General features: G+C 48.6%; 1 protein-coding gene across 5 annotated transcripts in view; it reads right to left on the reverse strand.

The window, feature by feature from the left end:
* LOC142587575 (uncharacterized) overlaps positions 1-15,622 on the reverse strand; it is a 148,990-nt gene extending 133,368 nt beyond the window's left edge. For 2 of the 5 annotated variants that reach the window (XM_075698689.1, XM_075698688.1), the window contains exon 1: positions 15,443-15,622. In XM_075698689.1, the coding sequence (XP_075554804.1) occupies positions 15,443-15,532 (90 nt within the window). In that variant the 5' untranslated portion in view covers positions 15,533-15,622. The remainder of the gene's footprint in view (positions 1-15,442) is intronic. The other 3 variants (XM_075698691.1, XM_075698690.1, XM_075698687.1) reach the window with 2 other exon arrangements.
* Between the last annotated feature and the right edge of the window lie 1,087 nt (positions 15,623-16,709).

A 16,709-nucleotide genomic window follows, 5' to 3' on the forward strand; every position in this document is an offset into this window, starting at 1 on the left:
TCCCTGCGGTGTGCCGGTGCTCCCGAGCTTCTCTTGCGTCTGTGGGTCACCTGCTCGAAGCTCAGTGGTCCTGTCCGTGAGGAAGTCCTTGATGTAGTTGTGGGATCTTTCGCTCATGTTGAGCTTGGAGACTTGGGACAGAATCACCGAGTTTTCACCTTACCGAAGGCGTTCTCCAGGTTGAGCCCTAGGATTGCTTTTTTGTCACGGGCGCTGCCGCCATCGTCGATGATTTGGTATTTGAGCTGCAGCATCGCGTCCTGTGTGCTTAGGTGCTGTCTGAAGCCCTTCTCGTTTCAGGTAGTCTTGCAGCCTGTTGAGCAGGACGTGTTCCAGCACCTTGTCCACGCAGGACATGAGCGAGATGGGCCGGAGGTTATCCAGGTCGGCGGCTTCCCCGGCTTGGAAATCACGATGGTCTTGGCTGTCTTCCGCAGTTTGGCAGCGTGCCCACTATCCAGCACTTGTTGAAGTATTTTGGAAGGTTCTAAATCTAGCCGTTATCGAGGTTCTTGAGCGCCTTGCCGTGACGAGGTCCGGGCCAGCTCCCGACCGGCTGTTGAGGTCGTGCAGAGCCGCGCGTACCTCCTCGACGTCGATGTCACGATCGAGCTTCGCGTTAGGTAGGCCGCCGTACGGCGCGTGTTCTTTGGTGGGTGTAGTCGGCAGGTATTTGTTGTTAATGCGCCTGGTGACTTCGTCGGCGCCGTGTACCGAGACCGCCTGATGTATGAGCTTGGCGAGTCTGTCCCTTTGGTGCGACTTGGTCTTGGTTTCGTCGAGCAGGTGCCGCTGTAGGTTCCACGTCTTCCCGTTGTGCATCTGCCAGTCTGCCGCATTGCAGATCTCATTCCAGTGCTCCATGCAGAGCAGGCGGCAGTGATCCTCGATCGCTCGGTTCAGCTGCGCCACCTTCTTTCTAAGTCTGGGTTTAGGCCGTTGTTTCTTCCACCGATTGCGTATCGACTGTTGGGCTTAAATGAGATGCGCAAGCTGCCTGTCTACTTTGTTGATCTCCGCGCCCATTTCAATTTCTTTGGTCGCGTTGCGTGCGCTCTTGGTCATTTCGGCCGTCCACCAGTCGATGTCTTCGATCTCGTCGTCACCGTCTATCTTCTGGCTTCTGGCGTCTCGAAAGGCATCCCTGTCTATCCACCTGTGTGTTTTGATGCTGGTGTCGTTGTGTTCCGGTGTGCTGAGTTCCACGATGATGTGGTTGCTGCCGAGGTCGGTCCCCGTGTTTCTCCGGTGATCGCGCCCCGGAAGTCGTTCTTGACGAACTTGAGGTCCGGAGTGGTGTCCCGGGACACGGAGTTACCGTTTCTTGTCGGATGTGTCGAGTCCGTGATGAGGGTGAAGTCGAGTTCAGGCGCGTCTTGGTGCAGGTCGCGGCCCTTTGCTGTGTACTTGTTGCAGCCCCAGGCAGGATTCATCGCGTTGATGTCTCCGCAAGCAATCAGTGTATTGCAGCCCGCTGTGGCGCTGGCTCTGTGCAGTGATGCTTTGAATCTGTTTTCTCTGCGATCGGTTGTGTAGACGTTGAGCCGAAATATGCTTCCTTTTGTTTTCTTGCCCGGGAGCATTTCGTTGAGTGTGTGCTCGATCTTGATATTGCTTTGCAGCTCGTGTTCGATGAAAGTGAGTTCCTTCCTTACCATGGTACACAGACCACTCCCGTCGGGCGGTTGCTTGTGCACACTGTAGTCGGGGTGAGACGGTGCATCGGTTAGTGTTTGTTGTAATAGTGTAACGTCTGGCTTGCGCGCGGCATGGGCGATGTGCTGTTGGATGACTGCCTGCTTCCGATTGAGGCCGCGACAGTTTCACTGCCACGTTGTTACACCTGCTGCTGCTGGTGTTGGGTTGGCGGCCATGATTGCGTTGGCGCGTACGGGGCTCCCTGGTTGGGTAGATGTTGCGCGAAGAGGGGCGCAAACGTCGGGTCACTTACCATCGGCTGTAGGGTCCTTTCGATGTAGGCGAATCTGTTCGTCTTCTTGGATTTGTAGGTTTCCATCGTTTGTTTCAATGCTGTCACTGCTGCGATGTTCGCTGTTATTAGCTGTTCGAGTTTGGTGTATGTCGCTTCGAATTTCGCTTCGACGCTGTCGATGCGATCGTTTTCTGTTTGCTTGCGCGTGGCCTCGATGGCTCGCTTCTTTGGTGCCGCTTCCTCTGTGGCTATCTCCTGCACGTTCGTGCTTGTTTCCTCGGCCTTGCTTGCGCTTGGCATGATTCTATGTAGAGGCTCGTTGTTGCACAGCAGCAACTGACGGATCTCGGCGATCTCTCTCGTGATGTTGTTGATGGTCGCTCGCAACGCAGCGTTTCTTGTCTTAGGGTCTCATTTGGTTCTCGTACCTTGTTCATATCTTCTTTCTTCGTGGCTTCGGTGATTTTCTGCGCGTTCCTTATTTTGTTCCCTTTCGCCGCGTCGACACAGCTCACTCGCTCACGTGATGGTGACCTTTTCCTGCTGAGGTTTCACTTGATGTAGCTGCTGTCTCTGGATTTAGGCACGCGGTTCTCCGATGGGGTCCTTGACTTTCGCGCAGCTGGCGGCTTGACGAGTGGCGGGAAATCGCTCTCCGACAGCAGCTGGCACTCGGCCTCTCGACGCTCCCATTGCCGGTTGCGCACTACGTAGGGAATCTTGTATTTCGCCTTGCACGTTCGCCCTCCGGTCAGGTGTTCGTCCCTGTACAACTTACATTTTGGGGTACAGCGATGGTCTTCTGTAGGGTTCGCGATTCCGCAGGCCAGGCACGTCTTGATTGTGAGGGTCGGGCACACGTCCTTGTGGTGTCCCACTCGGCCGCACTGCTGGCAAACATCGATCTGTTTCCTGTAGAGGCGGCACGGTGTGAGAGTGACTCCTTATCGGACGAATTTCGGTACCCTGGGCCCCTGGAACACCACGATCGCAGTGGTCGTGCTTCCAATCCTTTTTGCGCCCACTGCTAGCGGGTTTCTCTCGTTGACGATGTTTCTATCTAACTCGTCGACGCTCGCGTCGATGGGGATACCTCTGATGCCGACCTTTACGATGTCGCGAGTTGCCGTGCGATATGCGTTGACCTCTTAGGGTTTTCCTTGAATTGAGATTTCCTGGATTTTAGCTTGCCTTGCCGCGTTGTCTTCGTTCGGTGTACTGACGACCATGATGTTCTGTTGTGTGTTGGGGCAGATGGTGTCCGCGGCGCTTTCCTCACTCCTTATCTTGGCCCCAGCGAGTATGGCCGCAGCGACGGTGGTGGTGCCGGTCTTGACGATGTCCAGTTCCCCTCGGGGTCTGACAACTATCTTGATTGCTTCCACTGGCATGGCTGGCACGCGTGCTGCCTTGATGACCGAGGCTCTGACGTTCTTGTTGAGTTTCGACCTCGTGCTTGTTTGACTCCCACAGGGTCCGTCGGGCTTGCCGCTGGCGGGGGGCCGCTGGCGCAGCCTGGACATGCGTTCCCCCGCGAGCGTCCATCCGGCGTCGTTGTGGCATTCCTCATGTGATATCTCTTTTCCTTCAACTTGAATGCACATGTGATTGTCTACCATCACTGTTCTTTGAGCGGGCGCCTCCAGCTTGGAGCTAACGAGCAGCAGCCGCCGAGGAGTACGGCAGGCCGCTGTCGGTGTGACAATGTTGGGCCTAGCGTCCACGGAACACGCCTAGGCCTAGCAATCCTTCGCACGGCTGCAATAAAGGTAGTCGCGAAATGTGGCAAAGAAAAACGCACCTCTGGGGTCAGCTAGTATTGCTCAATGCCGCTCTCCTTTACAGACAAATTTATGCAAGCAAAGCTTTGGTTCGAGGTAATTAGCACTGCGTAATTGGCTAGAAATCACGAAGCCGTTCTGTAACTAGGGATGAGCGCTGCTTTTTCGTCGTCCGCAAATACACGAGCTGGGAAGACAGAAGAAAGTCCGGATGCCCGAAGAAGAGGTGGTTTGCCAGGAAGAGCGCCGTACTGCGAAGCGAGAAGCTATGCGTCATCGCCGAGCTGATCCGAAACAGCGCGCCGAAACTGCGGCTGTGAAGAGGCGACGCCGAGTCAAGGATCCTTAGTTTTAGTCCAGGGAACTCAAGAGTCGGCGTCTCAACGCTCGACGTCGCCGAGAAAGCGATCCCGGTGTGCGACAGCTCGATAACTTCCAGCGTCTAGCCCTCCGAGACAACTTAGCAAAACCTAGCCTAACCTCGCCAAACCTAGAAAGAACTTAGCCAAGCCTACCCTAAACTCGCAAAATCTAGAAACGGCTTAGCCAAGCCTACTAAAAACTTTGCACAGCCTAGCATAAGCTCGCAAAACCTACGAAAACCTTAGGCAAGCCACGTAAAAGCTAGGGGATCACAAGCTCCGTAGTTGACTCCAGCCTTGCACCACTAGTGCAAGCGGCGCACAATTTTTTTTATTTCTAGCCATGGACAACGCTGCTTCTCCTCCTGCTGACGGAGACGACGCCACGATTATGTCTCCGGCCATCGCCGCAGAGCTTCAGCTTCTCAGCTTTTAGCACTTGAATCCTCGAGTTTAGTTTATTCAAGTAGACGCCTGCTTTCAACTCCGGCGCATGAATTCATCGATAGCATGGTACCTGCCCATCGTCGCCGAGCTACGCTGCGACATCGTCGATGCCATAGAGAACTTGCTAGCGGGTACGTCTTCGGTCACAGCACACGACAACCTAAAACGCACTGTACTTCAGCGGCTCACGCCATCGCAACAGAGTACGCTACAACACCTCCTCCGCAAGGAACTCGGCGACCAACGATCATCACAAATCCTGCATGAGTCGTATCAGTTGCTCGGTGGCATTTCGCAAACGAGAGTCAGCTTCCAATTTTCGACGAGATTTTCTTGCGGCGCCTCTCACATATCGCACGCAAGGTGCCCTCAAGAAGCGATTAGACGAGTCTCAATCGGCTAGCTGTATTAACTGATAACGTATATGACTGATAGTCTGCGGCACAGCTACCTATCGCTGCTGCGAGACTCTCAGAGCCAGGCAACCAACTCTCGCACCTGAAGGAAACAGTTCGCCGCCTTACCAGTGCACTGGAGAAGGTGAAAGCGGACGGGAACCTTGGTGACTAATTTCGGTTTAACGATTATCGTTCAGTATCGCAGCGCACCTAGGGACTTGCCGCTGCAGTTGTCCTGGTGTCACCGTCGTTTCGCAAACCAGCAATTCTCTACACCCAGCCCTGTTCGTGAACGGGAAGCACACCGGCTCGTCGCTAACGGTGGCATGCGATATCGGCCCTCGCGCAAACCGCCTATTCTTCGTAGTTGACCGAACTACCGGCACCAGCCTAACTGTCGACACCGCAGCCAACCAACCTGTTTATCGTTCCCGCCGTGGCCCCAGTTCGCCAACGTAGCAAATCCACACCCACGCTCCCCGCAATGAACAAGCATGCCATCGCGTCAGTAGGTTCCGATGAATAACCCTAGACATCGGACTCCGGCGCTTGCACATCTGGGTGTTTGTGATCGCCGACTTCAGCTTTGCCAAACGGGGAGTGGACTCCCTCAGCCATTTCAACCTAGATGTGTGTCTTTGCGATCGGCGCATAAAGGATAACATCAGCTACCTCGATGTACTTGGCCTGCAGTGTAACCCCACCTTATCTGGCATCCGTAAGTTTCGGCTGCTCTCATCGCATGACACGATACTTGCTGAATCCGCGCAATTTACGAAGCCCTTTAACAATGCCCTTCCCGTGAACACAAAGTTATGCCTCATATCACTAACGCCGGCTCACCGGTCACCGCGAGGGCCACGGAGGCTCGCAGGATTGAGGTTGCAAGTCGCCCGCCGTGAGCTCGAACATATGATTCAGCTCGGCATTATTCGTTCTTCCAGCAATTCGTCTTCACCTCTCCATCTTGTTCCGCAGCAGGACTGTGCTGATTGGAGGCCATGGTGTAATTGTTGAATTTTCATACCGTTTCTACTGCGGATGAATATACCATTCCCCACAAACATGACTTCGGCTCCCATCTCACAGGTAGCAAAATATATAGCGAAATCGATTCCTTGAGCACGTAACCCCATATTCCTGTCGAACACAGCGACATTCCAAAGACAGCAATCTGTACTCCCTTTTGTCTATTTGAGTTAATGCGTAGACGTCAGTGTTTGAAAAATGCGGCGCAAACTTTTCAAAAGTTCATGGACGAGGTCACACGCGCACTCTTTCATATTTCTCTACCTTGGCGACATTCTCTTTGCAAAGTCGCAAAAACGAAGTTCTCAGAGGGCGTCTTCGCCTTCTACAGAGCGACTGGATGAACACGGCCTGGTCCTAAAGCCCCAGAAATGCATTTTCAGAGTTGAAGCCCTGCATTTCCTCCGCCTTCGCATTTCACCGCAAAACATCAAACCACTGGAATCACGGATTGAAGACTTCCTCTCTCCCAACTCATTTCGAAACTTGCGAGAGTTTTCGGACTCGTAAATTTTTACAGGCGCCTCATACCATCCTGTAAGCAAGTCGTTCAGCTGCTTAAGGATCTGCTGCGTCAAGATTTAAAAAAAAAATAAAACTCCCCCCCTCCATTGGTCCTCGGTGTACAAACATTCCTTCCAGGAAGCCAAAACGCGGTTGGCGACTGCAGCGTTGCTGTTTGATATGTTGCCCGACGCCCCAACTCGCCTTATGGTAGACGCGTTCACCATAGCAGTGAGTGCAGCACTGCAGCAGCACAATGACACGTACTGGAGACCCATGAGCTTCTTCTCAAGGCACTTCAGACCTACAGCAGCTCGCTAGAGCAGCTTTTGTAGCAAACTGTTTCGCGCCTACTTCACTTTCAAGCATTTCCATTTTTTTCTTGAAGACTGCAGCTTTTACATTCGGATCAACCATAAGCCGTCCATCTCTGTTTTCACGAACAGTCCCTCGTACTCAGAACATGAGTTACGGCAACTTTCCTTTACCTCTCTCCGGGACTAAAAATAAGGCCGCTGACACACTTTCACGCTTCGGCGCAGCGCCTGCTGGCCCTACGGATTTCCAAGCCCTATCATCCCCACAGTAAAACGGCCACGAGCGGAGCCCATTGCGGTAAAACGGCTCCTTGCTGCAGCTTACGGAGACGCCACCTCCCAACACAATAACATCAGTCACGTGCGACACTTCTACAGGCAGCTCCTTGGCCATTCGTGCTGCATCAGTTTCGGCAGCCAATATTCGATGCACTGCACGGGCGAAGCTATCCCGGCATCAGAGCGACACAGAGACTTATAAGAGACCGCTTCTCTGGCCAAGGTTCAACAAAGATGTTGGAAGTTGGGCAAGAAGCTGTCCAGCCTGTCAAGTGTTTAACGTAAACTGGCAGACGCGTTCTATGATGCAGCCGTTTAAAATACGAGAGAGCCGCATACATCAGGTGCATATTTAGTCTTGGTGGGGCCTCGTTCACCCTTCGAAAGTTTCAGGTAGCTCCCTACGTGTGTCGACCGGCAATCAAGGTGGTCTGAAGCGACGCCTTTACAAGACACCACGGCCGACACAGTGACGGAAGCGTTTCTTGCTACGTGGGTGGCGCGGTACGGTTGGCTTTTGCTCATAACTACAGACCCCGACTGACTACTCCAAAAGTCGCTTTTTTCTGCCCTGCTGAGACTGCTCCACACACGCCTTCATAACACTACGGTTTGCCAGCCACAGAGCAACGGTATGGTCGAGCGTCTCCACCTACAACTGAAAGCGTCATTGACCGCCGAGCTCTAAAACAACACTGGGTGGAGAGGCAACCCCTAGTAATACTGGGGCTCCGAACAACAATCAAGGATGACGTCGGGGTCAGTGCAGCCGATATGCCCCGGGGATCAGCAATCTGCCATCCAGACCAATTTTTCAGCACCCATCAAGTCACTGCGCCAGCGGCCGTGCAGCAATTAGAGAGGCTACATTCCTGGCTCAAACAGCTTCGACCTGCGCCCTCACTTCCCGCCCGCGGGCAGCCTGTGTCTAGTTTTCCGACAATGGACACAACCACGCACGTCTTTCTGCGGCGTGACTCTATCACGCCACCATTGACTCCTTCCTATGAAGGCCCCTTTCGCGTGGTTTTGCTTTCAGAGGAAACCTTGAAGGTTGACGCTCGCGGCAAAGAGACAGCGTTGGGCGACTGCATAAAACCAGCCTATTTTTAACAATACCTCTTCATTCCTTCTGCCATTCACACGAAAGCTTCCGGCATTCAAGGGGCAGGGGGGAAGGGGCGGAAGGCCTTTTAGCGACTGTCCGTCCCTTCGTTGTAACCGCCATGGGGGTCATTGCCCCCTGTTCGGACCAATGCATCTGTCCGACAGGGGCACCAGCATTGCCACTCGGCAAACTTGCTTTTACTCTTGAATAAAGCCACGTTGACTCTCTGTTCCGAACCTGTCAAAACATATATTACATCCATCCACTAAACCGAGTTCCCAACACCATCTCGCAACTGCGAGATGGTGTTGCACTGCCGAAGGCGCGAGTTGTACGGAGGCAAAATCCTTGCTCAGCAGAATATAGTTCCGGGTGGAACTGTCCAATTATTAAGAGAGACGAGGATGTTATTGTTGCTTCTTGCGTGATGCATTACAGTGATAAGTGATATCTTCATAACCCGCTCATGCACTGCACATACTATGAATTATCGTGGCGCTTACCGGCCAGTAAATGTAATAGCCGCCCTAGCCAACATCTCGAATATACTGCAGCCTCAATGAGACTACTGCAGGAGAGGGATGAACAGCAAATATGCAATCATATATAAACAAGCTTGCGTAAATGCTTTTAGTTGAAGTGAACGGATATTACCCGGCAATGAATTCAAGGCTTCAGTACTTGTTGGGAAAAATATGTATTTAAAGGAGTCAGTGCGGGCGAAAAGGGGGGAAATATTTTGAACATGGTGATTCCTTGTAGTTGGGGGATTGGAAAAAGTCAAATAGGGTTTTAAAGAGGAGAGACTAGGAAAATTGATTAATATATGACGGAATTTTAGCCATTAAGGTTTCCGACGATCAGCAGGAGGAGTGAGAGACGGTGGGAGAAGAGAGTTAGACGGCGAAAAGTCGTTGCTCTATCGCCTGTAAACAAAACGTAAAGTGTTTTTTGCATTGATTCTAGTATTTTGATGTCACAGTGTCTGAATGGATTCCATACAACGACGCCATATTCGAGGACGGGCCGAATGAGGGTTTTATATGTTAGAAGTTTAGTATCTTGAGGAAGAATAGTGCGATGAAGGTAACCTGGTCTTTTAAGGGCCTTGTTACAAGTTGCATCAATGTGTTTCGTTCATAACATATTCTGTGCTAGAAGGATATCTAAACATTTGAGTTCGTACACTCTATTTAAACTAATACCATTAAAGGAATAGGCAAAAAAGGAAGGGCATGAGGGTCGTGTCAAAGGCATGGAGACACTTTTGGAAAAGTTGTTATTCATTTGCCATGCTTTCGACCAGTTACACATGTCAGCGAAAAAATTGTTAAGGACAACATGAACAGTCGAAGATTTATTTGACTGGCATGAAAAGCAATCGTCCACAAAAAGATATATTTTAACTGAAGTATGTAGGGGAATATCGTTGATGTAAATGAGGAATAAACTAGGACCCATGCTGAGCCTTGGCGACCTCATGATGAAACAGGTATCGAAAGTCAGTAACTGGAGTTCACACCTAGATATTGTGAGCGCTGGGCAATAAAGCCCGACATGCAGCCAACCAAGGATGCATGTTTAGTATAGTGAATAGCTTGTACGTAAGTTTAGGGGGTGAAACAGTTTTGAACGCCTTTCTGGCCACGCATGTCCAAAGAGCTGCTGATGTCGTGAACGATTTCTGCCAATTGCGTTATAGAGCTGAGGTCACGTCTAAAACGCTGCTGGAAAGTGCATGAATTTTTGTTATTTCAAGAGGTCTCATGACGTCTCTAAAGATAATGGGTTCGAGTAATTTACATGAATCTCCAGTTAAGGAGATGGGCCTATGGTTAGATAACAATTGATCGTTATCTGACTTAATTAAGGGGAGAATTGAAGCACGTTTCCACGAGGGAGATTTTCTAAAAATAATTAGATACCTGCTGCACCAAAGAAATAACTGAAACTCATTTACAGCATTCATTTTAGAACAAAGATCCTTTTTGTTTTGTTGAGTAGGCAAGGCACTCCGGTCGACGTAATCAAGCCACACGACTTGATAAACTCAAAAGGACCTTGTCAGCCAAAGAATTTCAGTGTCTTTCCTTGGTTTTTCAAGAAATAAAAAGTTGATACTCTTACTGACAAGAAACTTCTGAAGGTATTAGTATTACTAGTGGTAGATATTGGCTCAGACTTATCGAAAAAATCGCACAGGGCGCCGGTTTTTGTTATAGCAGCATGCGGGCGCCCATACAGCGGAGACTGTCCGCTTCCCTCCGAATTCTCCCATATTCCTCACTTTCTGCCTGGTCAGAAAACAATAAGCGGTAAAATCCATCGTGCATTAATCTCGTATTACACTGGGGGCAAATTATTAGGCATATATGGCCATTATTATGTGTATGAGTTGTTTCTCTTCATGCTGCTAGAACTAGAGAACCTGTGCCGCGTCGCAAAGGTCACTTCATGTCGACTTAGCAGATGGCGCAAGAACTAATCGCCGGTGGTGCTTTGATGATGCGCAGTGTTCTAAAAGCGTACTTGTTCTCTAGGTCACTCATTTACTACTGTGCTCTAGTATGGCTTTTGATGGCTGCAGAAAGAATATCGTATGAATCGCCGGAGCTCTGCGTGTCAAGGAGTCTGTATGTTTCGAAAAAAGAAAGGTTAATATTGCAAAATATGTTTGGCGCGATCAAAAATAGGTCGGTAAGTACGAACGCTTTTATCAAGTGAACCACGTTCCTCACAAACGCCAGTGAATACCAGTGGGCCACTAAACATCACAGAAACGGCGTGGTGGCACCCCCGAAGAGGTGTTCACGTGATGTCAAAAGTCGCGTAGGTAAATTTATACTCGACTATTTGTACTTAAGCTGCTCCGACAAGTAGAGAATCGCCATTTCAAGAGGAACGAAATCGCCGTGCAGCTAAAGTTTGCCTCTAACTTCAATGAGGATGAAACGCTGGCTTCAGCTTCACCAGTAACAATGCATCGCATGCTCAGGGAGATAGGTTTTTGCTTTAAGAAACAGTCCCGCAGCGCCCTCCTCCTTAAGCGTATTGACATACTTCGGTGCCACTGCACGTACTTGCGGTAAATAGTAGAATTGCGACACCAACTTAGGCATATATCCTGCAACGATGAAACGTGGGTTAATGCAGGACGCACGAATGATAAAGGTTGCGTAGGCGACCGTGAGAAAACTGAAGCAGCCAGGGCCAGATGCTCAGCTCGCCTACAGAACTCAAATTTTAAGAAGACGCAAATGATTATAACGCACCGAAGGAATGGGAATGGCTTTGTGCAAGGTGCCGCAGAAATAATGCAAGCGAAAAAATGGGACAGGAGACTACCACAAAGAGACGGATGGGCCCCACTGTTAATAAAGATTGCAACAAACCCTACAACCACACCTTCACCTGGACCACTTTCACCAGTCCCGGAGAAAGCGCCATGCCACTTGTTGAGGCAAAAAAGAAACGATCCTTGAATGCAGGTAGAGACGATCTGAAACAGAGACTGTGAAAATTACCGTGAAATTTCACAATCTCTATTTCATCAGCTCTGTCTTTATTATATCGCCACACCAGCGAGGATCCTTTTGTGAAACGCACGCCTGCATTCGCGGAGAGGCCTAGGTCTCAAATAAGCTGTGCACAAATAATCTTTGTTCCTCCTGCTCCTCGAATGCAGGCGTGGGTTTCACAAAAGGAGGTTCTCTTGTGTGACGATATATTCAAGACAGAGCTAATGGAACAGAGACTGTGAAACTTCACGGCAAGCCATTCCATCTCCAGCGTGTTGCTTCCACTACACGACAACACGTTTAAAGCTACCACCGTATCGCTGCGGCTCAACCCTGCGAGGCTGCAGGGGAGTGGCATAAAGCGTTTTGTACCTTCTGCGAACCGCGTATTCAAAATGGAAGAGCAGAAGGAACGTGCTGCAGTTAACATAGTACAAGATGGCCCTCAGAAGTGGAAAAACGACGTAATAGATGCGGTTTAGGAAGTCCAAATGAAAGAAATGGACCGCATCATTGACGACATTGCTCACAACGAGCAGCCAGACATTTTCCGTACAAGAGAGGGCTCAACAAAAAAAATGCGGCCAGTACGGACGATCAGAAGGTTTAGTGCCGGTGACGTGTATAAATTTAGGCACATCTCCTGGAAAATTGTGTTGTTTGGCAATCACGCATTCAACTTCATAACATGATTCTACTGCGAAAAACATATACTATTGTCTGTTCGTTTACTATTCTTAAACTCAATGCGCCCACAATACGTGCATACAATAAGGCCGCCATAAGCTCTAACGTTCAGCGAAAGTCGAGGTGTCGGGCTTCAGTATCCAGTGAGTTTCGGCAGTGCAATAATGGAGGCTCAGTGAGTTTAGTTAGAGCATGTAACTATGCGCGCTTCTCTGCTGTAATATACGTAGCGGTGCTATACGTCCACACTTCGCCTTACTCGAAGAGAATTTATTGCCCTTTTATTTTTCCAACATTTTCAGGCATAATAATGTAAATATATCCACCGCGGGGAGCGAGTGCCGACACGGGAAGCAAGCAGAGACCAAAGAGGCATCGAACAGACGACGAACAGATGACGCGGCATGCATGAACTCATTCAGCGGATTAAGCATTTTCTTATTGGCTAAGGAGCCCTGCAGCTGCCCCATTGTTGCGAGGTAATGCTGAGGTACCTTTATTGCGCTGGCTACTTTTATTTATTTATTAATTTATTTATTTATTTATTTATTTATTTATTTATTCATCAATACATACTGCGGCCTCAATGAGGCTATTGCAGGAGTGGGATGAACAACACATAACATTTATAAACAAGCTTGCGTGAATTGTTTCAGTCGTAGTGAACGGATGTTACCCGGTAATGAATTCCAGAGTTCAAGTGTTCATGTAAAAAAAAAAGCGGTATTCAAGGGAATCAGTGCGGGCACACAAGGTTGAGATATTTAGAGCGTGGTGAGTCCTCGTAGATGAGCGTTTCGAAAAAGCCAAACAGTTATCTATAGGTGAGACACGAAGAGAATTGATTAACTTGTGAAGGAATGTAAGACATTCATGTTTCCGACGCACAGCAAATAGGAGTGAGACCAGGTAGGAGAAGAGAGTTAGATGGCGAAATGTCCTTTTCATATCTCCTACAAACAAAATGCACAGCCTTTTTTCCACTGATTCTAGTTTTTTGATGTCACAGTGTCTGTATGTATTCCGCACAACTGGTACGACGACATTACTTCGCATTCAGATGATTTTAGAGTCATTAACCAAGAGGTAGACCAATCCGAAGTAGTTCGAAGGTCGTTTAGAAGAGGGTCACAGCTAGATTATGGGGCTGTCTATATCGCAGTCATATGCGAACATTTGCACTCGTGATACTTAGTTATTGGAAAGATCGTTAACGCATAATAAAATAGTAGCAGTCCAAGAACGCTACGTTATGGTACGCCGGAAGTAACATAGGAAAGGGGTACAGAAATATTGTTAACCATTGTCAATTGTCGGCGATTAGTATATATCTTATCCTTCGGCCCTTCATACCTCGTCTGTTGAAGTTTCCTGTGTTCCCGCCTTTTCTTGATCCAGAGGTTCTGTTGCGCCGTTTCCTCCAAAAGAAAGACATAAAATTCGACTGCTCAGTCTCGTATATACGGTTTAGAGAATGCGCACAGGGTGATGGCTCTGAAATTCTGCTGAGTTTGGATTGCTCGCCATTTCTACGGGTTTTCATTAGCCTACATGCTTGTATAACAATTTGTACGGTCTCGGAGCATATTCTCCTTAGATGGTAATTAATTGAGTATGTTTCAGTCTTCGTGCTCTCTGCAGTGCTGTTGCTAAATTCAATACTTATTCCGACTTCCTTATTGCCGGCGGCCCACCAAAAGAAGCTACTGCCCGTAACACGAATTGACGACCAAACATTAAAGCTAAGTCTTTGTTCTAATTTATCCCTTCGCAGACAAAGCGCCATCACGTCCTGCTCGGTGAACAGCCCGGTTGATGTCAATGACAGCAAATTTTATTGGTTCAGCTAGCATTGAAATATGCTTGTTTTGTTGAAGCACTACTTTTCCAATTTTACAGTACTGCCTTTCAGGAACTGGCACCCTGCACACTCTCATCTGCACTTCTTCTGAAAAGAGCATGCTTTAGGAGTTATTTCCTTTTGCGGCTGTTCCGGAGCTTTCTTTTTTTTTGCACGTGAGGCAGCTTCTATGATGACGAGCCCGTTAACCAGCCAACTCTCCCTCACGCTCGCAATAGGCAGCTTCTTCCTCACGAGAACGCACTACTCGTGGTGCCCCATAGTTGTAGCCGGGATGCAATGTATGGAAGCAATAATCTAAAGCTCCGTATATTGGGAGCAAGAGGCCTCACGCAATGTCTCATACCCCCGTAAACGTAGCATCCGCATTACGGCTGCAAAAGAGGACTGAAATTCTTCGTTGAAATGACGAGTGACAACGGAACCAGCTGTGAAATAAGAAGACCACGATGACGAACGTGGACGCAATAGCACGAGCGCATTCATGCGCTATAGCCGAGGGGCGCCAACGAGCCAGCTGTAGAAGACGACGATGCTCGAGTCATTGCAAATGATGGTAATTTTAGCGAAGTCTGACAACGACTTCACAGGGTCCGCATCAACAGTTTCGCTGTAATAGGGGAGCGTCACTCCAGAGTGTGAAGTTAACAAGTGAATGCTGAGCGTCACCGAAACTTCTTGTTATCGAACATATTGAACTAGTCCCTATCGTTATCGCCGGTGGAGACCTCGAAGGACACAGCGGAGCTGCGCTAGCTGCGTAATGCCGGGCGATCTTACTACCTCCAGATACTGACGCGTGTGGTCTGATAGCTACAGCAATTTAAAGAAGCACCTCCATGAATAAAACATTGAATAAAACCAACATCCTCGATTATTATGGTTCGTTTCTAACACGATAGTACGACTGGCTATGGACACGGGTGGCAGCGTCGCGCGGAAGCGATTCGAGTAGCATCTGCAACGCTAGCATCAACGTAGCCTGAATCAAGGAGCGAGTAAGTAATGCACTTAGAATGTCCTAATATAGCCGGATACAATTATTTTTCTTCTGGGCGTACTGTCACTAAACCGCACTTCAACCATTTAATTGGTAATCATGTTTGAAAAAATTCTGTTCGATAAGGGCCGTTTTAACGGAGCACTGTGTTACTTCAAGCATACCACCACTTCGATGAAGTTAAACGACAGACGCAAAAATAAGAAGATATATCCTACCTTTTTCAAATTGTAAACCTTTCCGCTTGATTGCGACAGCATGAAGGTAAAGATAAGCAGAAAGGCAGATAAGAGCTTTCTTCCTTCCATGCCTTTGCTGCCAAAGCAAGTGGTGAAGATACAAAATCAAAACTCCAAAAGCGACCACACAACGTCATTATAGGTAGACAGAATGGCACAACAATGTGCGGCATAAGCTTCTTTTCTGAATCCGTATTGAGCGATTTCTTCTTTAAGAAATTGTATGCTGGCATGTCCCGATATGTCTAAAAAAATAAGAATTTAAGTATAATAGGCCCTTGCTTCTGAAAAAAAAACGAGTGGCATCTTTCTAAAGGATACCTCTCGCTTTTCGCCTATTGTCTCAACAGACATGGCAGAATCTTGAACAATTGCATGCTTGGAGCTTAGTAACAAGACATAAACGTCCTACAGATGCCTTGTGCTTTTCTTCTGTTGCATAAAAATCCACAGCACGAAACAGTTCGCCACTCTGCGTCACGGACCGATGCCATGATCGCGCTCTGAAGACAAAGATGAAGCAGTTGAACTGCAACGCTATTCAACAAATTCACTTTTTCAGCAGTAGTTGAAGCTTATTTACTTAAAACTCAATCTAACAAAACCCGACTTTACGAATTTCCTGATCTAACGAAGAAATTCCCATTCCTAGACAGGTCACCAAAGGGTTAAATCTTGAAATCAACTTGAATTACCCAAATTAACTCGGTCAAACTCGATTTGACAGAGATCTTCCTGAAATAATTGCCTAAAAAAGCGGTTATTTCTCTGTAACATTCACACAGACGGCTTTTTCTTCGAGCATGAGTTCTAAATCTAACGCTTCTAGGCGCTTTAGTCGCGGCCCTAGTTGTATTTTGGCGAGGCTACACGCCGCGCCCACGCACGGAATTGCGGACTCAACACCGCCTCTGTAGGGGAGGCGGTGGTTGCTTTCTTTAATTCATGGTTTGTGCAACCGCTAGTTGGATTTGTGGCAAATGCGACGCCGCGGTAACTTTTCCTTTTCGTTACTTTACGATGGTGAGTTTCGAACGTCCGAAAAATTTCTTTCTAGATTTTACAATCTTACTGATTTAATGCAGTAATTCGAGTCTGGTCATCACTTCGTTAAATCGAGTTTCAACTGTACTTTTCCGCCAATATAGCATTTCCCACAGGTGAGGGGAATAGCGGGCGCTGTCTGAATGAAAGCCTGTTAGAGCATCACAGAAATGCTACTTCACTAAGTGGCGCTGGTCATTTA

The sequence above is a fragment of the Dermacentor variabilis genome, chromosome 7, assembly GCF_050947875.1.
Source record: "Dermacentor variabilis isolate Ectoservices chromosome 7, ASM5094787v1, whole genome shotgun sequence".
Lineage (NCBI taxonomy): Eukaryota > Metazoa > Arthropoda > Arachnida > Ixodida > Ixodidae > Dermacentor > Dermacentor variabilis.